General features: G+C 43.2%; 2 protein-coding genes across 2 annotated transcripts in view; one reads left to right on the forward strand and one right to left on the reverse strand.

The window, feature by feature from the left end:
* Positions 1–9,997, forward strand: part of LOC142570281 (ras-specific guanine nucleotide-releasing factor 2-like) — a 391,080-nt gene extending 381,083 nt beyond the window's left edge. Inside the window, exon 31 of the mRNA XM_075678676.1 lies at positions 607–9,997. The gene's annotated coding sequence lies outside the window, so the exon portion shown is untranslated. The remainder of the gene's footprint in view (positions 1–606) is intronic.
* Positions 9,998–12,722: 2,725 nt separating this feature from the next.
* On the reverse strand, positions 12,723–23,276 carry LOC142571615 (protein LLP homolog). The gene is made up of 2 exons (XM_075680125.1): positions 22,909–23,276; positions 12,723–13,007 (listed from the first exon to the last, which is right to left on the reverse strand). Exons 1-2 carry the CDS (start codon positions 23,120–23,122, stop codon positions 12,796–12,798), a joined length of 426 nt encoding a protein of 141 aa, XP_075536240.1. The 5' UTR covers positions 23,123–23,276; the 3' UTR covers positions 12,723–12,795.
* Between the last annotated feature and the right edge of the window lie 268 nt (positions 23,277–23,544).

Raw genomic sequence — 23,544 nt, forward strand, 5'->3', positions numbered from 1 at the left:
TGCTAGACAGAAACCTACCGCAATGTGCCTGGTATGAGGCAAGGAATGCTTTGCATTAAAGGTCGTTTTATACCAGGCACCCTGGTACACAGAAATTTCGGGGGAAGAGGGGTACGTGGACGATGTACCCCTCCAGCTATAACGAAAGGGAATCAAGATTTCCGGCTCAAACTTTGCGCAAATGTAGGTTAATCCCTATAGAAGCTAATGCTGACATTAAAAATTGAATTATCGAAATCGCAGATATATACTTGAGCACGTTAATCAGAGCATAATGCAGTAAGTAGTGGAAGGGGAGGAGGAGAAATTATGTCACAGGAACGTCGCAGGAACGCAATAGTGTCCAGAGGATGCAGTGTGTCATGGTAGCATCATTCTCTTTGGTGGGAAAGTGTGACAGCTCTGTTGATAGTTAATCAGTAATTCTGCAAATTACATATAGCTGTCCTTATACAACATATCAGGCTACGTAATGCGAGATAAACAAGGGAGAAAAGATACCTTGCTTTGCTAAAAAAGTGAGCAGAGCACATCTAAGTAAAACAGGCAGAAATACCAACAAGGACTGATATTGGTATCTATTGCACGTTCGGTTCCGATTTTCAGCAGCACAAACGAGACTACCCACAGGGGTCTGGTCAGTGGAGCCCAGCAGACTTCACGCACCGCCTGAAACTTCACCAGTCAAGTTCCACGTGCCTCCTTCCAGAAGCAAGCCTGACACTGCCCTACCCCTGGAGAGAGATGCAATCCAAGAGGTTCAGACATCCACAAGAAAGCACTGTGTGGCCAGCCTAGTCGCATGGGTCCATTACGTGTAACTATACTGCACATATCCACCGCACCTTATCCCTCTGACTGACAACGCTTGTCACACAAGAGCTCTGTTTAAGCGCCTTGGTGCACAAGTGTGACTACGTTCTTCTTGCATGCTTTATCATACATTGTCAACCAATTCTTATATGATCCACAGCTTGGAACTGATGAAAATGGCAGAGGTCAATAGCAACAAGCAGCCACTGTTTTGAGGCCAGCAGCAGCCAGACTTTGGAGCACATATATATTGTTGTGCTGACCCGGCCAAAGCAGTATGCAGGATAAATGCTATGTGAAGTTCAAGCAGACTTTTTGCTCGGGAGGGTCTTGTTCACCCTAGCTGTCGCTTCTAGCGACTCTCAAATACTTAACATTTTTTCTATGGTACTGTGGCTGTTATTTGCATAGACATGCCTCGGCACTAGGGGCAACAATCAAAAGCTTCCATCTGTAATCACTATGCTGGAGGAGCCACATAAAATGCGCTGAGACTTAAGAAATGAAACATGTTTTCAGAGGTAGAATTTCAAACCCATTATATACTGTCAGGCTCATAACTACTTTCTCGAAGTGGTCATGACCTGCATTTAGCTGGAAATGAATCTTCATATAAATATTGCTGGATGAAAAGGAAACTACTGCTGCATTATCTGAAAATGTCTTGTCAGCTTTCTGGTGTTTGGAATTCTGAGCTATGCTAATAGCTTTCATTATGGTAATGATCACCCCAACAAAAGGCAGTGCCTGTGTGCAAATGAGTCAACAAAACCAGTGGCCAATGTTAATTGATGCTCATTTAACATTCAACAAGTGAAACAAGAACAGGGTGAAAGTGTTGATACTAGCAAAAGCACACATATGAAGTACTGCCTAGCAGCCATTTGCTTACTTTAGACGTTTTTCCTGTCTGCCTTGTCTCTGTTGCTACCTGCAGAGTTGAACAAGCACACGTAAGACTGCCCTACTGAAATTCTATACCTTAAGCACTTTCCTAATAGCCGATAGAAAGCTCTTGTGTGACCAGCTTAGACATGTGGGCCCAATACGTATAACTATACTCTACAACTCTGCCACAAGGCAACAAATAGATATTAGAAATCATGTCATGTGTCTCTTTGAAGAGTTGAAAATTTGCTAAATTTCAACACAGAACCATTATAGAAACAGTTATCAAGGTAAACGAGGGTGGTAGACTACAGAGTAGGAAAAGATGTGTAGAAAGGCAGAGTGGTCAACCAGAGGTAGTTCTGGTTGGTTGGCTACCTTGAACAGGGAGAATGTGATAGAAAAAGAGAGACCGGAACGTAAAGAAGTAAAACTGCTTAAACAACAGTGCAGTGGTAGCATTCCAAAAGTCTATCATATGTAACCAACTAGAGCAATGTCAAATATAGCCTTCTGTGTGGAGTTCTGAGCATTCCTGTGTCCGAGAGGCAAGTGATGTGTGCAGTGCTTGATAGACTGGACAGCAGTCCACTATAAAAAAAAATGTCCTAGGCCAGCGCTCCCAAAGTGATAGACTATAGGTTTCTTAAATACTAAACCAAGAAATGACGCTAATGAGATGGGCAGAAATGTGACTTAGGTACTCCTGACAGCAGCTCCACTTGACATCATGTAATTTGTTCATGACATGATTGATTGCTCATTAATGAAAAAATGATTACTAAAGGAGGACAAATGTGACTTTTCTATACTTTATCCGCACAAAAGGCGCTTAATCATGCAAGAATATTGAAAGTACCACATTACCCAATATTAATCAGAACTGCAGTTTTGACATGACATTTAAAAGGTAAGTTCCTTCATCGGCATCCCCACGATTTAGCCACCTCTTTTCTTTCGCCAAATAAATGCAAGGAAGTTCTGATAGGGTGATCTTAGTCCTTCAGTCTAGTGTTCCATTAAAATTTACATAACAGGATCATTAACCAAAAATGCTATTCAATTCTTAAAGTCTGGCACATTTTATGTACACCAAACAAAACACAGGTTGGAGTAATATTAGCAGATGTCAAATATTGCCAGAAGCAAACAGTCTTGAAAATTTTGATGGCAGCTTGCAATATGAAGGCTTACCATATGTTGCTATTGACCACATGTCGCTATGACCATTTGCCCCTTAGAATTAGAGGTCTCCAGAAATGTCTGGAGAGTTGATAAAAGAAAAAACATGATTGAAAACAAAGAAAAAGACACGAATGAAGCAAGAAGTGCACATATAAGTTCTACCCTACTCCACAATAAATGTGCACATAGAAAACCAAACTTTTTGCTTGAGCCAACGGTAGTAAATTAGCGTATTCACTATAGTTGGCTCACGTAAAAAGTATCGGAAAACAAACCACAAAGGTTATGAATATCCTACTAAGTCCAAGATGCGAAAAAAAAGAAAAGTTTGTTCTATTAGGTGACAGTAGTGCATCTGTTGCTGACAAAAAAACATAAGATGAGAGGCTGGCTTTCTTCAGCCAAAAGAATACAAAATTAGGAACCCAAGATTATGGCATCTGATAAGTCTCATGGCACTCTGAACTTTACTCCTGCATGCACATAACTACAACCACAGCACAAAATAAACAAATTCAATACAGCTGAGGACAAAACTTTAACACACGAATGTTCACGTCTAAAAGAAAAATCAGGTGTGTATTAAATGCACTTGTGCAAGCTCCTCAAATATGGGAGATTATGACTGCACAAATAATCTCTCTCCAGACTTGACAACCCTTGCCAATGCACACTTTGGGGCTTTTAGCACATCCTGGCTTTTGATGTGCTTTAGAGCTACAAGAACCTGAAAGGTCCTCCGCTCAATGAGATGCGACACAATTAAGGTAAAACATGCACAATATATCAAGCTCACAGCCATGTACTTCCACTCTGCATGCAAAATTCCACAATTACAATTTAACCAGTATTGTCAAATTTCAACTAAGCACGAGTGATTCAATATGTCAAAGCCTTTTACCACACTGCATAATGTGTAACCATTAAGTAACATGAGTGCACTTCATTAGATAAAAAGACTGCACTGCATTATCCCCGCACAATTCTGCTGCTTTTGAAACTAGTACTTAGGACCAGCACCTTGAAAATGCCACCAATAAGCTAAGAGCTCCTTTACAATCAAATCAGTCTTTGTGCGGAGAGATGCAGCTATGACAAGAGACAAAGCAGTGGTACTTTCCGGCATCCTTCGTCATGTTCCTCACAGTATTTTATAAAGATGCAAGCTACACAATAATACGATCTCGTATGTTCCAAATGCAGTGTGCTGTACAAGGATTAGAGTACCTTAATGTCTGCATTTACTGCATGTTGCACTGACGCAAATGACATTCTAGGCAACCTGGAGAAAGTATACACAGAGATGTATATGCTATATATAAACCTGTTGTTTGTTGAGACATCCTGCAAAGTATATGTGCATGTTGGTATGCTTTAGTGAGGCAGTGAATCTTCATTGTGTCCTTCCTTGAAAGCACAACTGCTTTAACCAAGCTCCCACTACGCGAGCAATGGTAACACATAAAACTTTGTTTCCAAGTTTCCAACAAAAAGAATTAGCACAGTCTACGTGCAGCCATAGATGTTGTTCCCAGCAACCTCCTCCAATGACATGAATCTCTCTGTGCACTGCAAGATATATCTAGTGTTGATTGTTAATGACACAAGACTACATTCAACCGCAATGTTGGGGGCCCATGCAGTGATGAAGGATGAGTTTTACTTTGGCAAGAAAGCCAGGAAATGGCTAGAGGAAACTTGCAGTAAGGGCTGCAGGAGAAAAGATAGAGCTTCGCACTACACTGTATCCTGCATGTGTGGTGCTCTACTATCTTTTCTTTCTGGGCCACGGCTCAACACTTCTCAGTAGCATATAAAGAGAGAAGAAAGGAAAAAGGCTACCACAAACATACGCACACATACACACACACACACATTCTCACACTTCCACAACGATAGGGCGTAAATCAAAGTGGTATAGGCGTCCATGCAACCGCTGCACCATGCAGCGTTGCTATTGCGCCACAAGTGCGCAGACACAACGGCTATTGGTGCAACTCAAAGAGTTGCCAATGCAGCACTGAAAGGCTACGATTTCCTTAGATGACGCCAAGGCTTAGACACTTGAGCCTCCTACTGCAGAGATGGGAATGGAAGCTAGCTCAAAACTGTCCGCACCAAATGGGATCAGGTACTAAGCAGTATGACCCAGTAAAACCACCAGTCAGGACAAAAAATTTATGTTAGTTGAGCTGTTGCAAATATGAACAACTTTCCTACCCAACATACCATCATGTTTAGTAAAATGCTTCCCAAACACAACATTTCAGAATGTATTTTATTGGACACTGTTGTTCAGCTCAAAGGGGCAGTCAGTAAAATGTGGGATCTGTTTACCAAGACTGGGTCACGCCACTTGGCACCCGTGCTGTTTCCGATCATTCAGATTTTTGTGCAGATGCAATAGGGGTGATCGGGCTGCTGTTGATGGCAAACCGTTGCTGTGAAGTTAAGGCTCTGCTACATGTATATAATCCACAATACTGTTATCCCTGTTACATTTTTTTCCTGTTTTGCAGCTTCTGAACTTGCTCAGAAGTGAGACGTGAGGTTCTCTCCTGTGAGCGGTGACTGTCCGATTTCCCAACATTTTGTGGAAATGCAATTTCGTGGGATGAATGTGACATTGTCTATTGCTGTACATCTGGGCATCCCTGTACATATAAGAAACTTGCACATCTCACCATCCTCTTTTTCTTTGGCATTGCTCAACCACGACACGAGAATTCTCGAAAACAGAGCGTTGAAACTCGGATTGGTTTCGCGTCACCACCGTGGAAGATGGTGCCTTCTGAGAAGCACTGACATGTTATACAGCGTACCAAAGTCTAGTTTCTGCACATGCTCGCTGGGTGTACTCAATAAACATAATCGAAATATAGCTCTGTTAAGAGGGCAGTTAGGCTTCTCATCTTTGCGCCGTTGAACATTTCAAATATTTTTTGTTACCACTACTATACTGTTGCCACTGGTGGTCTGCCATTGTTGGATTTCATGCACCGTGCAATTCATGGTGGTCATCATATCAGCAGAGTGTTAAGCTATGTTACTGTTCAAAAGAGGTTAATTCATGTTGATAGCCAGATGAGCCAAGAATGACATAACAGTATATAACTTCATGGTGATTGCAACTCCACTAGTTCTACTACACACGTTGATACAAGCACATTCAAACATACCTAGTGGTTTAAGTACTAACGCTGCTCGTGAGAGAGGGCAGGTAAGACCGCACATATCTGCTTGTTCTCGGCTTTCTACTTGGTGGAAACATCTACTGAAACACAAACCGTGGTCAGAACAGTAGCCAGGAAACAATAATAAGGCGAAGAAACCTTTAAACAAATACATGGCCCAAAATATTAAAGGTCAATTGCAACAAAATTTGACTTTTATTGAATTCATTATAAGCGAGTAGTGTAGTATGCTACTGATGCAATTTTGGCAATGTTGCAGGGCCGGTAATAGTCTAATTTCTTGTTAGCAGCCTTTGACTAGCACCTAAGCAGGCAATGCATGCACTTGGTGGTTAGCAATTGCGGCAGGTTTCCTCTGAGATTTTTCAGCGTGCTGTGGGCAGCTGCTGGCCCAGCCTAACCACGCTGGCTTAATGTTTGGGTAATGCACAACTTCCAGCAAGCAGTACTAATGGTGTTTTTCCTTTCTTTTTCTTTCAGTTTTGGTGTCAAAAGCATTTATTCTTGCTGGCTTTTCGTGATGCATCCACTTGTACTTCAAACGTAAAATTACTCTATATCTACACTATCTGAAACTAGGCTTTATATGTAGCCTGAAATTTCGTTGCAGTTGGCTTTTAAGTACAGGTGAAACATGGCTTTTTGATGCATTCCATATGCTGTCTCGCTTGTTTGCGAGTAACACAAGTACAGTCTATAAAAGTGTGCCGACAAAATTATTTTGATGCACAACCAATTAGCTAGGCTTTCCAGGAGGAACGCAAAAGCAGCTACCAGAAAATGTAGCACCAATAAGGGTGGTTTGAATTGCTCACTGCAGCAGGCATAGTTTTATGGGGACAAAATTAAGGAAAACCTAGTGTATTTACATATAGGCGCACCTTAAAGGATTTCAATTGGTAAAATTAACCTGCACCCTTACACTACAAGGTCCCTTATAGCCCACTGTGCAGCTCCAGGATGAAGGGTCCCGCAAGTTAAATTAAATTTAAACTAGAGTGTGCACTGTCTCAGTGCCACCTTGTGAACGTGATGAAGGCAACTTGTCTCCCATGATATTTGAGGTAATTCCATGCTGTTTATCACATGCCTCTGATTAGTGTGAAAGCTTCTGGTCAAGAAGCATGCTACATATTTTAATGCAGGAATGTTAACTCAGCCTGAAACAGAATACAAGATTGACTTGACCAGCAGTATTATTTTCACTTATTTTTTAGTCATCTCAGAGACTGTCCTTGCGATTTCAAGTGCTTCGTTTATGTAGGTTCATGACTATTTAGTGATTATTAGTCTGTCTTCAAAACCATAACATGCACAAAGCTTTGAACACATAATGGCTCCCTTTACATGCACAAAAGAGCAAGGTTCCTGAACCATAGCTTGCTACATCGGTTGGCCAAATTATCAGTTCTTAGTAACACCAGTTTCAATAACTTAATATAGGTAAACAGATGCAACTGAAAGGTCTGTAGCCATCAACAGAGGAACCTGTAAGCAGCAGCAGCATCTTGAAACACAATTATCTTGGTTGTGCTTTCTGCACGATTTCAAGAGGGCACAAAGTTTTTTAGAAGCCTGGACTCGCGATCACTCGCGCATGCTGAAAGTAACAGCGGCTGCGCGCAACGCGGCAATGACATAAAAGGACATGCAATGTTATTTGTGCCACTAACCTTCTTGCTTGTATACCATTTGCACTCTTTGCAAGAAAGTAAACAAAAATGTTGCTTCAGCATAACCATTATTGCTTTTTTGTTCAACATTCCCACTGAACTTTCTAGCCCCATATACAGTCAGTATTAGCATGATCACTGAGAACTGTATACTCTGTGTCTGCTATCTACCATTATAAACTCACACAAGTTTACCAAAGAGTCAGTTGAAAGAACCTTAGACTTTAGCACACTTAAAGTAAACTATGCTATTCTCCAGAGCTCAGTGCAAGTTATGAGCAGCAACCTATTGTATGCATGTGTCATTAAAATGAGACAGTCACTTGTCCACAATAAAGTCCGTAACTTGGTTTTTGCACCATTCCATGTTTCTTGGAAAGCATATCAAGGTGAGCACCAACTGTTCAACCAGGCTCCTATTATTTACAGCGCTCAGATGGCATTCATGATAGTCACAGATAAAAGTGCAGATGACATACAAAAAAAAAAGAGCGACACAACTGTACAGCTTACACGTACAGCCCGCCCTCCCTCTATTTTACACCTATAGCCTACGCCTACTAGTGCACCACACATCATGCCGAAATGCAGCATTTTAGTTTTAAAGATAACTAAAAAAAAAAACAGGGACGCCACTGTTTCGCACGTCTGCTTGTGGAACACCTCATTCACCCTCGTGTGACCGTTGCGATACTCATGTAGCTAGGATGCTTCGAAAAGCTCACAACCTAACAGGCCAGTTGGCCAATAGCAGTAGACGCTTCCTGCAAGAGATAAATGGGCTTGTGGGAGGAAGCTTTTAATGCTTTTCTCCAAGCAAGGGGGCAAAACATGAGGAGGAGCAAGCAGACAGAGAAGGCACCACACGAAAGTACTACATACATGCAGATACGTGTACACAAGCGAGCTGCAGTGTAACATAAAATGTAGACAGACTACAACTAACGAACGCGATCAAGCAGCAGATGCTTTTTTCCTTCTCATTGCTCCACTTTTGATGGCCTCCCCATCCACATCAAGGCGTGCCCCTTTCCCAAAAGCATGTTTTTTGAAGAGAAATAAAGCTCTCTCACATTTCCCGCCATTTCTTTTATGTGTACAGTGTCAGAAACTGTATTTACTGTCAAGTGGTGGTTGAAAGCCTCTGTGCAACTCGAGAATGTGTATGTACCTATTTTTCATGTTGGTTTATTTTCTATTTTTTTTTCTCATGACATGACCTGTCATAGCACTAACATTGTCTGTACCTATAGCATTGCCATCCGTGACCTCTTCTTTTATGTTCATTTCTGAAGTCTGGTTCTAGTACACTGTTTTTGATACGTGAGTGTATTTCCAAGTGATTTTGTGACATCTGTGCTGCCCTATGTCCTCTTGCCCTACATTTTGTCTTTCACTTGTAACAATGAAAAAAAAAATTGCCTATCTCTAAAGTGTGTTGATATCACAGTCATGCCCACCTCAGTACAAAACCTACTTACTCTCCCTTTCATCATAATAAGGCTTGCATATTTCCAGCTTGCCTACGCACAGCTAACACCATTTGAAAAATTCAAACTTCACATGATGAGAAAGTTCCATTTTACAATGAAAACTGATTGTCCTAATGAGACCATCGTTTATATTTGATAAGATAGCAGGTTCAAAATATAATTATCAACACGAGAACAGCAGCAGCAACTTCTATTTTAACATGTTTTTCTTAGCAATTTTTGTTCTCATAATAAAACAAGAATGATTTTGTGTCCACTCTTTGGGAACTGTACGCAGGTACACTTGACTGAAATCTGCTGGCACCATGTCAAAGGTTACAGCCATCATGTGTAAGAGCCTCTACAGTTGAGTTGTTACAAACAGTGTTTCACACTTCTGCTTCAGTGTCGATGCAGCTGTTGGACAAGCTGGTATATCATAAGCAACCTCATGTACATTCCATGGAATTTGTCCTTTGAAAAAACATTTCCTTGCACAGATTTTATTCTTGTCTCGTGACAATCACACCAGTACTAGTTGAAATGCTGTTCGTGTTTTTTACTTGATTGTCCTTTTTTTTTTCTCTCTTTCTTTTCTTTGTTTTGTGTGTTTACTTAGAAAAATGACTTGGGTTTGATCCTGTTGACTGTCCTGAATGAAAAATGCATAGTGAAATGCACAATGTTCATCGTATTCTCCTCCTCTTTCCATGACTGTACATTCCACTGTGAAGTCACGCCTTGAAAAGTAAAACTACTTTACTTCAGCTGACACTGTGTTGCTTTTCTTGAAAAATTGGCTGTTGTTGCGATGCCTGTTTCTCGAACCTAGACCGGCATTACTATTGGGTAGCGTGACGTTGTCAGCAGGCTGCAGGCGTCTGGTAGACCATGGTGACCTCATGGCGCCTGCCAGACCGGCAACCACTCGAAACAGCCACAGCAAATTAGGGATCCATCCTCCATTTCGATTAGGCATGGTTTTTGAGCATCCTTTTTGTCCGAGGTGTTACACGCCAAACGTAACACTGTGCAGTGCCATTGCTTGAATGCAATGTCCACTTGATGTTGGCGAACATAATTACAACGTGGAAGTGCTCCATATGTGAGCACAAACACAACTCAACTAGGAGCATGCGAGCAGAGTGCTAGTCATCTTTAGTGATGTTATTTTTTGCAAACTCCTTTTCCCTTGTAAAATTTCTGCTGCCATTTGCATCCCATGGTCACACTTACGTGCCAAAGCAAACTTGCAGCACCAACAAATATATGCAAGCTAATTACTTCAAAAAAGATTGTCTAAATAAAGAAACTAAAGAAGTTTTGTTATATTCTTCAAAGTCTGGCATCCTTGCGAAATGAAAGAAGGACATTATACTTGCATTGAGCTGCCTGAAGACAACTTATGAATAAATAATCTAGTGCAGCGCCTGCTGCCAGACTCTGCTGTCTAAACCTTCATAGCAGCAAATACTGCTTTCTTCAAAAGAAACGGCACTTAGCAGCCCTAAGTGAAGTTCATATCCTAGATGATGTCCTAGGTCACAAGCGATGCCTACGGGAAGGAGCACTACTGTGTGGTCAGACGTGCCCCTAATGGATACCCCTGTGCACACCTATGGATGGTAAATTCTCCAAGGCCACAATTTTGTGTGACACAATGTCCAGCACACCATGTCACAGAGGCAATACACATCCAGTCAGTGTGTCTAAGGCTCGCATAATGTGCAAACTCAACCATTCTTTCCATCATATCTACTTGGTTTAAGCATTATAGAACATGATTTTAGGAGCAAATTTAGATGGGACAGAGTGAAAGACGAGACAAACACCTTTGTTTTCGTCCTGTGTATTTTGTTCTTTCCAGCCAAATCTGTGCCATAAAATCAAGTTCCATAATACTTGTAATCAACTAATCCATCTTACTTTAGGGTAGGCAATCCAGAGGCACTTATTTAAAATAATAGCGCAAGTGAATATCTAAAAAAGAAAAAGAAAGTTTTGTTTTAGTTAGGTAACTAAAATTGTCATTTATTTCTGAATACAATTCAATATCTTATTTATTTCTTTATGAAGCTTTTATCTTGAAATGAGCAATTTCCTAAACAAAGTTATTGCTTGGCATACCCGCTTCTTTCAAGTGACTAGTGATATATACTCCTGTTGCATGAAAAGCAGGCAAGAACAAAAGGTTGTTTTTTAGCCAACGTTAACATTATCATCAATTGTTCTCTGGAAACAGTGAAAGCCTGCTATGAAGTAAATTCAGGCATTAGACAAGTTTGAAATGCAGCCACAAGCACACAGAGCATGTTGCTATAGTGTTGCTTATGAGGTAAATCATGTGCTGTTCGTTCTGGCGTCTTTCAAAGTTATTGGTCGTTTAGCTCCGTGCACTATAGACACTGTCCTACAGTTCCATGGAATTTTAACGATGAAAGCATTGCCTGAGTAAACGTCCTAGGAGCACTGTCCTACAATTCCGTGAACATTTAACGATGAAAGCATTGCCTGAGTAAACGTCCTAGGAGCATTCAATCTTTCACCACGATGCTACACAGTGCAACGGTTAAGAGGGTTCTACCAGCGTCGACTTTACTTTGCCGAGTGTGTGGCATAGCTGATGATAAAAGAGGGCCAGATAGCCAAACAGGAAGCAGAGAAAAGTAAAGTTGATTGTGTAGATAACTTCATGCCCTGTGGCTACTAATAGGCACCTCAGTAGGTTTCTACTGAAGTACAAGTGGGTAGTAAAGCATTGTTTTTACTTTAGTCTAAGTTATCTCAAAACATCAATTTTTCCTACATTTGCCCCATGATTTCAAAAATTGACTAAGCTAGAAAAATCATTGCCATGTATAGCTTACCAAATCATTGCATATGCCTACTATAGCAAAAATATAAAAATCCAATGAAAGGAATTATTTCTACAAAACATTCCATTATTATTATAGCTGGAAATTTTGGGACTTTAAGTAAAAGAATTATCCAGAAATAACTATATATCCCCGAACAAAAATTTTGAATACAATGATACCAGTACGACTATTTTCGCATGCTCAGTACCAAAGAAAACGGGTTGTGAACATGCCTAAAAATGCATGGTAGGTATAGGGCTTACCCTCTTCCCTTAAAGAGATGCATTCGAACCTCAATGTAACTAACAGAGATATAATGGATTATCAAGTATAACAGAGTAAACCTAAACATTGATTGGCCATGCTTATTGTGATGAGTACTGTTCTGCTATAATGAAACCAACAATACAATACAAGCAGCCATAGTGAAGTGAATATTTCTTCACTCGGCAGCTCACAGTGTTTTCTGTATATCTACAAGAAGCTTTCTTCACTTACATTTCCCATAGGGTCTACAATCGCTTTCACTAACACACAAAATGTATCTGACCTATTTATCCTTTGTAAACACTGTCACTAGAGGATTTCAACATGCATGACCAATTCTACAGCTTTGCATTAAAATGAAATTGAAAACGGTTAGTGTGGATGGTTAGTTTTTATTCCCAGACAAGATCTATTAACAAGATATTTGATGAGCTAGCACGAAAGTCTACCGTGAGGACTTGCGCTTTTTGTTTTTCTTGACGCCCTTGTGAGATGCTGACTTTCGAGACTTGCCTCGTCCCTGCTGAGCTTTCAGCTTCCGGATCGCTCTTTGGCTCATCCAAACAGGGTAAGAGCCATGCTCATCTCTCAGTGTCTTGGGATCATATTTCCGCACAGGCTTGTCAACGTCCATTTCTGTTGAGGCCTGCCCATCAGCTACGGCAGAAAGCATCCAGATTAAGCAAGCGTTGAAATAGCTGCACACACAGAGAAACATACACATACAGTGCTCACAGAATTAAATGCGACAGGGAAGCTTTAGGCAGAGCACTCCATATGTGCAGTTATTTGAGATTACAGAGTCATGTCCCAACAAATTTGATCACTAAAGGTGATGCAGACCCTTATCTAAGAGTGTGAGCCAAAATGACGATGTCACTCGAACTGCAGGTGGTGAAAATGAGTCTGCAAATTTGTTAGCCTTCAACTCACACATTTCATTCTATGAGCGCTGTACATATGCATGCATGCATGCAATAATCTTCGAAACTCATGACCCTTCAAGCAGTACTTCTAACAGAAAAAGTACAGTTGTGCTACATAATAATGGCCGATGACGAAGAAAATAAGTATTGCTACTCATCAGGTCTTATTATTTATTATTAAAAACAGGTCTTATTCAATTTATTGCAGCTATGTACATGAGTGACACCTCTAAGACAAAAGATTCCAAGCCAATATACTTGGGGCTAACTGACACACTACAGTCTACGTTCGTTACAACGGACCCACGTACAACAGACTTTCAGATATAAAGGACCATATTTGAGCCTTAAATTGTTCTACCTATTTTATTAATGCAACTAAGTTTGCTTTTAAGGGACAGCGCTACAACGGACTATCGGCTAGAGCGGATGAAATTAGCAGCAATTTTTATCAAAATCGGGTGCATAAAACGGACTTTTTCAGTGTTGACACGGGCTGGCAACTGACTTGGGAGGGTCAGCCGACGATCCCGGCTCAATATCTTGCGTGTGAGGGTTGGAGGAAAGCGGGGCGGAAGCAAGCCGTCTTTCACACAGGAGGCACGGGGGCGAGGGTTCTACTCCGGTGCCTGCTGTTAACAGTGCAGCCGCGCAGGCACTGTATCTTGAAAGCGATGTACGACGTGGACAAAGTGTGCAATCATGTGGGCCTCCTCTTCAAAGCGACCTGCGATGTGGACAAAGAGCGCCCAGTGCCGGTAGCTTCGTATGTGCTATGCTTGCTGTGCTTTCGACGTTTGGTTCGCATTGAAGCGAGAGACAGCACGAAGGTCAATTCCCTTGCTGCTGCTGCCGCGCTTATCTTGCTTAATTTGCTATCGCAATCGATGCTTCACCTTTTGAGAAAAACTGCATTTTTTTTTTTACTTTGGACGTTCGTCACTCTGCAACAATGTTGTTAGACATCGCGACAAAAGTTAGTTTCGGAAGTAAGGCGTCTCGGATATTAAGGACTTTGGATAAAATGGATGTTTTTTGTCAGATTATCAAGGTCCGTTGTAACGAGAGTCGACTGTGCCATGTGGTGGTACAGCGCATACTAACAATAGTTTAATTTATGATTACAAGCACAGCTAGATGCGTGGAAGTCTCCATCTGGTGATGCGCTTTAATATAACAACATTAATAAGTTAAGATTTAGTAGTTACCAATGCTTTGTTCTCAATGAAATTTTACAACATGATTTTATTTGTCAGTCCACAATTTTCAATAGAAGCACCTTGCGTTGTTGTGAACTTTTTAATGCTAATAAGAAGCAGACAAAGAAAAAGACAACATGCTTTATCTCTTTATCTTATTAGTGTTAGCCTGTGTATTATTTGTGCTACAAAGTTCACATTACATCAAACCAATTTGCCCAAGATCATTTCAGAAGAGAGTAGGTTTTAGCATGTTTGTAATTCATTGTTATACAGAATACATAGCACAGGAAGAACAAAGGACAGGTTGAGACAGGACAAGAGCAGATTTTGAACTAAGGTTTTATTGCGGATCCTGAGCATCTATGTATACACACATCTGAATCTGCAAATGGAAAGACCTGACATAGAAGACAGCAAACTGCCCCGTGCTGACTGTGCCAAGAAGTCAAGCTCTTTCTTTGCAAAGTTACAGAAGGCATATTGACGCATACATCTCCTGCTCATGCAATCTCAATGACTTTAATGATTTCCATAGTCACGCTGTTATGATAGCGACACAAAAGTCTGATCAAAAAGAGGATGGCAAAATGGTTTTGCATCAAATTTTTTACAATGTGCAGCCAGTTGGCCGTCAGCAGGAATGTTGCCGACATCATTGTAGTGCTCTTGCAGATGCACGTTCAAGCATTTGCCAGTATGACCTATGTAGTGTCTTCCACATGAGAGTGGAATTTTGTAAGCAACGCCCCTTCTGCAGGGTACGTAGGCATCTCTGTGTTTGATAGTGCACTCTGGTTTCCGCTTTCTTGTGGGACAGTTTAGTTGAAAAAAATAAAAATAAGGCCTAAATTGAAAGTCAGCGCTTGTCCTGTTTGGATCTGTCTGCTCCATAGCACGCCCTAGCATGGTGATAGGCACGCTCTTGCGCTCGCACCTTCCCCTGTTGCCCTTACCCTTGTAGATAGGGTGGCTCTAAAGCACTTTGCGCAAGCCACTGGGATCACTTCTGTTCGGACAATCATGGAACGAACGATTCCATTCTGTCAGCGAGGTTGCCTTGCCATGAACATGACATAAATGGCGACAAGGATGCCAACCGTACCCTGGGATAACGCCCCCTGAAGACCTTCAGCACCCGGAGCAAGAACAGCGCCTATGCTATTGTCAACAACTTAGCCTTGGCCAGTTTTGGGCAAGTTGAACATTTTGATGAGTCTGTAAGTGACTTGTACTCATACGAAGAGCGATTACTGTCTTATTTCCATGCAAATATGATAGCAGAAGAATTAAAGGCTGATGTGTTTGCAGCTTTATTAGGCCAAAGACTTACACACTTCTGAAATCCTTGACCGTTCCCGAAACGTCTTCAAGCAAGCCGTTAGAAATGCTTCTTATGCTACTTCGGAACCATTTGTCTCCAGAACTGTCCATTATTGGTGAAAGCCCAGTTTCATTGCGGGTCACAGAAAGAAACCGAGACCATACAAAAGTTTGTGGCTGAGATACAACACCTTGCTCAAACATGTGACTTCGGTGAATTCTTGGAACAATCTTTGCCCGACCAGTTTGTTTTTGGCCTTCAGCGCGTCAATATTCAGCCACATCTGTTCACCGAAGATAAAGTTTTAACTTTCCAGAAGGCTATCGAGCTACCTTTGGCAATAGAAGTGGCGCTGAATAATGCAGCAAGAACGAATGTACTATCGCGCTCAGTATGAGCTACACCGCGCAAGCACGTGGCCGTGCGCTCGGTATGGTCGTACACTGGCCCCGGTAGTGGCGGGTTTTCGAGCTATCTGGAGAGGGTGAGCAAGCTCGCATCACCTCCACTTGCTTGCTTTCCCCTTCACCCTCGTTTAGGCTGGTTTTGATATCTGTTTCGAAAATGATAACTGTAGCCGTAGGTCGATGCCCAAACTTCGTAATCGGGTCCGAGTCGGTCCGCACAGTGGGTGTTATCTGGTGTGTCAGATTGATAAAAAGGAATACGTTCGTCAGCTCGCAAAATGTCCCGGGTGCCCAACAGTCCTCTATACTTCTTAATTCATCTCAGGTTTTAGCATTTACAGCACGCAAGCTGTCTTAGCGCGCGCCAATTTTGTTTTTATTCGGGCTGAATATATCTTTGACTGATCACACGACTCTTTCATGTCGGTGCACGTTAAAGAACCCCAGGTGGTCGAAATTTCCGGAGCTCTCGACTACGGCATCTCTCAGCCTGAGTCACTTTGGGATGTTAAACCCCATAAACCAACCAAAGCACACGACTTTTCAAAAAGGCAATTAAGTACCCTAGACAAAGATAACCTGCACATGACCTTGTGTTTATGTATCCAGGAAAAGTATCCTCTGGATGAGCTGACTGGAAATTAGTGCATTCTGGTAATACCGGTAAGGATCGGCGAAATCGGGGTTTGGGGCCATAGTGACACTGCACTCAAAAATTTCGGAACCATTTAATGCATCTTAAGAAGGCGCGGTGTGTTCTGGAGCTATCACGCATGGTGGGAAGTTTATGAAGACGACGCATGGCCCTAGGAGTTGCGGCAAATGAACAAAGTAGGCTGCTTCGGCCAAATGTGAAATGTTGCTACAGTACGGAGAACGGCGGTGGCACCAATGGCAACGCGTTGCCACATTAGCACCAGGGCTATGCTAACACTATGTCGAAAACAATGCATGACCCACGTCGTGGCTGCTTCCACCTTTACGCTGGACGCTGAGGCGCATTATCAGTGCTAAAATCATGTCTAAACGCACAGCCCTTCTTGTACGAAGAAAGCGCTGTCTTTGCTAACCTTCGCACGCCACGTCTGGTCGCTGGCAAAAGGGCTGCATGATCTTGCAGTTTCTGCTTCAGCGAAGTCAAAGTGAACAAGAAACAGATAAGGTGTCCTTCAGATAAACGGGGACGAGAGGTACCAGCGCGCTTGCTGGAACAGCTACACCCTCTCCACATAGTTCGAAAACACGGCGCAATCGGCGCCACTGTACAACCTTGCAGAGCGCTCGGCCACGCGCTGGCGTGGTGTAGCTCATACTGAGCGCGATAGTACATGCAAGAACACAATTCACAGCTTGCAAGATAAGTCGAAAGCAAAGTCAATTAATAAAGGGAAAAATGAGACCTCCACCCAAACGTAGCAAATTGCTCCAAAGGAAACCCATACGGGTTCCTCGAAAGAAAAGCCTCGCAGTTGAAGAAAAATTCGTCCTGGTCCGGGACTCGAACCCAGGACTACCGCCTTTCCGGGGCAGCCGCTCTACCATCTGAGCTAACCAGCAGCTAGCAAATGGCAGGGCGTAGGCGAATTTGTCAACAACTCAAAGCAAAGGCAAGAGTTTGATGTAATAGTTCTGCAGAAGCCTGCAAGGTGGAGAGGAGAAATGAATAAAGGGAAAATGAGACATCCACCCAAACTTTACAAATTGCTACAGAGGAAACCCATATGGGTTCCTCGAAAGAAAAGCATCACAGTTGAAGAAGAATTTGTGCTGGTCCCGAACAAATTTTCGAGGAACCCATATGGGTTTCCTTTGTAGCAATTTGCTAAGTTTTGGTGGATGTCTAATTTTTTCTTTATTAATTTCTCCTCTCCACCTTACGGGCTTCTGCAGGACTATTACGTCGAAAGCAAAGTTCTTCGAATGATATTGATGTGGGTCGCCAAAACACGGAGCCATGACGTGCCAACAGGCAGAAGCTACCTGTTACAAATGCCAGCGGAAAGGTCACATTAAGCGCGCTTGTAAGGTCAAGACAAGACACCAAAAAAAAAAAGTTCATGATGAGATCTGTCGAAGCGCGGGAGGAGTTTGTTCAATGCCATTAAGTCCGACACCCATGTAAATCCCATTATGGTGACTGTTCTTGTTGACAGGGTACTGCTGCAGATGGAACTGGACACTGGAGCCGCAATGTCTGTTATCTCAAAAAGCCTTTCCTGCCGTCTTTTTCTGGACCTAGAGCCGGAACATACCAGTCTTGTCTGTGGACGTATACTGGTGAATTCATCCAGCTGATAGGCGTGCTCCACGTCACTGTCAAGACCAATGCTCAGAAGCAGTTGCTACCGCTCTACATCGTTCCACAAGATGGGCAAGCACTTCTAGAATGAAAGTGGCTTCAGCACATTCAGCTCGACTGGGGCCGTATACAGGAAATGAATGCCATCAAGCCAGTGCTGCGCGCATCCGAAGGAGCTCTGACAGAACTCTCATCACTGCTGCAGAAGCATGAGAACCTGTTCAGCGACAACTAGGTCGAATCAATGGTGAGAAGGCAACTCTTTATTTCAAAGACAACAAACAGCCTTTATTTTTGAAGACTAGACCTGTACCACTCACCTTGTATTCGGTTGTTGAGGAAGAACTTCTGAAGTTAGAAAATCTTGACATTTCCCCTGTGGCAAGTAGTAAGTTCGCGACGCACGTTGTTTCATAGATTAAGAACGATGACTTTATCAGGTTGTATGATGATTACAAAGTCACCCTCAACCTTATTTTTGACGCTGAATACTACCCTCTACCTCAAGTGGACAAGCTTTTCGCTAGCCTAGTGGGAGGGAAAATGTTCTCGAAGTTGGACCTCAACCGAGCATACTAGCAAGTAGAGATGGACGAGTTTTCAAAAAGCTACCTAATGTTTAACACTCAAGAAATGGCTATACGTCGTCAACCGCCTTCCATTTGGCATAGCTTCAGCTCCAGCAGTGTCTCAAAGAATAATGGATAACTTACTCAAAGGTGTCGCATGTTTCATCGATGATATCATAGTAACAGGAAAGACGAATGAGGTACACATGCCCAATCTTGCAGCCGTGCTGAAGCACTTATCATAAAGAGGCGTCAAGATTAACTAAAGTTGCACGTTGGGCTTGTTGGTATGTCACAGTGGAGGCAAAAGGTGTAGTGCATCAGAAACAGGACAAAAGAAGAACACAGATGACACACACATTTGGCCCCAAACATGTGTGTCGTCTGTGTTTTTCTTTTGTCCTGTTTCAGATGCGCTATGCCTTTAGCCTCCGGCAAGATAAAACAGGACAAATACGAATTTTTCAAGGAGCACCTACAGTACTTGGGTCACATTGTAAGCGCCGATGGCGTTCGCCCAGTGACGGATAAGGTCGACGCAATTCAGAAAGCACCGAAGCCAAAAGACAAGCAGCAACTCAGGTCCTTGCTGGGGCTACTTAACTACTATGGGAAATTCATTCCAAATGTGTCCAGTGTGGTTTCACCCTCCAATAGGCTTTCGCGCAACGACATGCCGTGGTCCTGGAGCAATGTGTGGGAAGTTGCCTTCATTTGTGCTAAAGGTCTGCTGTCTGCACCTCTTATATTGACCCACTACGACCACAGCCTGCCGCTAAAGTTGTCTTGCGACGCTTCAGCATATGAAATTGGTGTGGTGCTCAACCACATCTATTCAAACGGTCTACGTCGCCCAATTTCTTATGCGTTGAGATCTTTATGCAAGGCAGAAGCTGCGTACAGCCAAATTGAGAAAGAAGCACTAGCGTTAATTCTTGGAGTGAAGTTTTGCTATTACTTTTATGGGCATAACTTTGTGCTAGTAAGTGACCACAAACCCCTGCACACAATTTTGGGACCCAAAAAAGGCACTCCTAGAATAGCTGCCACAAGATTGCAGCATTGGGCAGTTCTGTTGTCTGTGTACCACTTTACTCTGAAGTTGAAGTCATCCCAAAATGCAGATTCCGACTGCCTATCCTGTCTTCCACTTCAGACCGGTGAAGCACAGGAAGACAACTTTATGTTCTACACTTCAGTACGCTGCCTATGAATTGCCACGAAATATCTCAAGAGACGAGCCGCAACCCATTGTTGAAAGCTGCCTCACAGTACATGCTGAGGGGGTGGCCTAAACGCACACCAAGTAATCAACTAATGCCATTTTTCAGCAGTTGCTGCGAACTTTTTTTGCAGCAAGGTTGCGTGGTGCTTGGTAGCCGCGTCGTCATTCCAGAAAGTTTCCGGTCGTTCATGCTAAAGGAGCTGCATCAGGGGCACCCTGGGATGGTGCGGAACAAGGAGTTCGTGAGAAGTTACGTGTGGTGACCAACCATAGACCGCGACATTGAGCTTTAAGTAAGCACCTGCCAGTCATGTCAGTTGCAACATAACTTGCCTTGCCCTGCTCTGCTATGCTGAACCCATGGGCTTGGCCAATCCGTCCTTGGGAACGAGTCCATGTGGACTTCGCAGGTCCATTCAAGCAGGTCCATTCAAGGGTGTCATGCTACTTGTCGTTATCGACACGCACTCTAAGTGGCCGGAGGCGTTCGTGATGAAAGACACTTCAGCTGAGAAAACAGACGACTGCTTGCACAGTTTGTTTTGCCGTTTTGGTTTTCCAGTGACCCTCGTGTCAGATAATGGCACTCAGTTTACGTCCAATACTTTGGTAGCTACATGCAGAGCTTGGGTGCACGACCTGTGCGCACCGTGCCATATCATCCTAGCAGTAACATTCAAGCAGAACGCTTCATGCAATCAGTGAAGATAGCATTATGCAAGAATTCTTCTGCATCACTACCATCCACACTCGGAGACTTTATGTTAGCTTATTGTAACACTCCGCACACCACTACAAGCGAAGTTTCAGCAGTACCGTTCCTCCGAAGATGTTTGCGCACACTGCTCAATCTGGCACTGCCCTCAGTTCAGGAAAAGGTCTCCACGAGACAGTTCACACAAAACCTACGACAGTGCCAGAGACGACAAATTCAGAAACACTTTAGCGTTGGTGACTGTGTTAAGGTCTCAAACTTTAGGTCGGGTGCAAAATGGTTCTCTGCTACTGTGCTTGCGCAGACGGGTCCCGTTTTACACAAACAGAGTCATTGCTCCTCGAGGTGTGTTTCAGTGGGTTCGTCACAACAACCGCATCGTGCATTTATCACTGGGAGATGACACTACGGCGCATCTAGCACTGTTCCTAGAGCCTGAACCGCAGCCTCCAGTCAACCAGCCCCTGTCAAGAGTTCCAGCCCTCCAAGCTAGCCAGGAGTATGCACTGCCTGAGCGTCGATTCCCAGTTTGCAACAGGAGACGTCCTGACCGTCACATTCCATAGTCAAGCGTTGCAAACAAAATAAGTATGGAGGGATGTTGCATAGCATGCCCTAGGATGGCAATAGCCGCGCTCTTGCTCTCACACCCTTCCCTGTCACCCTTGCCCTTGTAGATAAGGTGACTCCAAATAAAGCGCTTAGCGCAAGGAAACTGGGATCACTTCTGTTCGCACAGTCATGAAATAAACTATTCCATTCTGTCAGCATGGTTGCCTTGCCGCGAACATGACACTGTCCTTCGTTATTACTGCACTATGTATTCTGTATAACAGTGTTGGCATTGTTGTTTGTCTGATTTATCTGGATTTTACGAGAGACATAAAAACTCCACTTCTCTACAGCAGTTTACTTCTGCAATAGTAAAATGCGCTTATGACTTTCTTTTTTTTTTCAGTCAAAGTGCAGTCATAGATTCTGTTTTGTTGCGAAATTTGAGCAAGGGCAAAGCTGTGCCACGCTATAAATCTTCTTTTAAAATTGTTAGAGTTAAAACGCAAGTCAGCATTCTGAACCCAGACAAACACCAACAAGAACACTACCATCACAACGCTCACTGCGAGTGTTCTGGCCCGGAAAATTTTGTGACAGGGAGTAAGTGTACATGGTTTGAAATGGGCCACTGATGCTCGCAAGATATAAGAAGGGAGAGAAATAATTGTGACAGTCCAATAATGGGGAAGGAAGCAACAGAAACACACACTCACACCTACATGCTTCACTGGAAAATGACAAAGCTGGAAATGACAAATGACAAACCACTTGATGCCTGGAATAAATGAACTTTAGACTAATACTACACGATTATAGCGTGCGCCTGGGTTGGAGGCAATCCTGCAATGATTAGCAACACTAATGCGACGGAAAAACCATGAATAGGCACACAGAAATTACATTTTTTCGAGAAGTCCTCGCGCTTTTTGTGCCTCCACTAATTTGTGTGTATCATCGTAGCTGGTCCACACCTATTGCTTGTTAAGGTTTTTTTTTTTTTTTTGCCTTATGTGCTAGTTTCTTGACACCACGTCTACCACTGCCATAACGTCGACATTCAGGGGGGAATTATTGCTCGCAACCACGGTTGTGCGCTCGATTTCTTTTTCGCATTCCGACATTGGGATTTTACCACTGCCCTTGTATCGATTCGTACAAACTGAGGTGCTACCTTAATGCCACACGTGTAATTAACGTATGCGAAAGCGTAGCTCGTTTTCTTCGGCAGTTTCTGCGCACGTGCTGTGGCACTGGATCGCTTTATTACAGCACTTATTTATCTGAAGTAATAGTTCTACACGCGAAGATTCAAAACCACAGTCAATGACTGCGGACATACCTTGAGTGCCCGATGGATCGCTGGACTCGACGGCACGGTCGGCGACTTGCTTGCCATCTACGATGGTGCACGTATCAGACATGTCAACGTCGCTCTTGGAAGTAGCAGCAGCCGCCAACATCTCTTTCAGCTTGGCCAATTCTTTCACGGAGTAACGCTCCCGTTTTTTTGCGCGCATTTTGCGTTTCCACTTACTCCGCAAACTCTTAGCCATTATTCAAACTACGACCGACGTCAGATCGGACCACGGATTAGGCAATTTAGCGTCTGGCATGCAGGAACAGCAAACACCGCCAACGTGCGCGACCAGAATGGCCGAGTGGCTTAGGCATTGGCTAAAGCTTCAACTGCTTACACGGCCGGTTTCGATTTCGGTCATTTAGCTTTACTAAGCTGCACTCTTAAGCAAAATTGCACCCTTTCGCCACACACAAAATTGGAGGACGCTTAAGCTTCGCCTTCGAGAGTGGAACGCGACAGCGTTCCCGTCGACCCGCCAACTGGTGTAAGACAATGGGCTACGGCGCAGCGACTACGCGCCCCGCATCGGACGCGGTGAGCGTCGAGCAACGCAGCGTTCGGCGCGACAACGAAATGTGCGCCTGAGCAAGCGAAGCACGCCTGAGCCTGAGAAAC

This window comes from Dermacentor variabilis, chromosome 2, assembly GCF_050947875.1.
Source record: "Dermacentor variabilis isolate Ectoservices chromosome 2, ASM5094787v1, whole genome shotgun sequence".
NCBI classification, from domain to species: Eukaryota; Metazoa; Arthropoda; class Arachnida; order Ixodida; family Ixodidae; genus Dermacentor; species Dermacentor variabilis.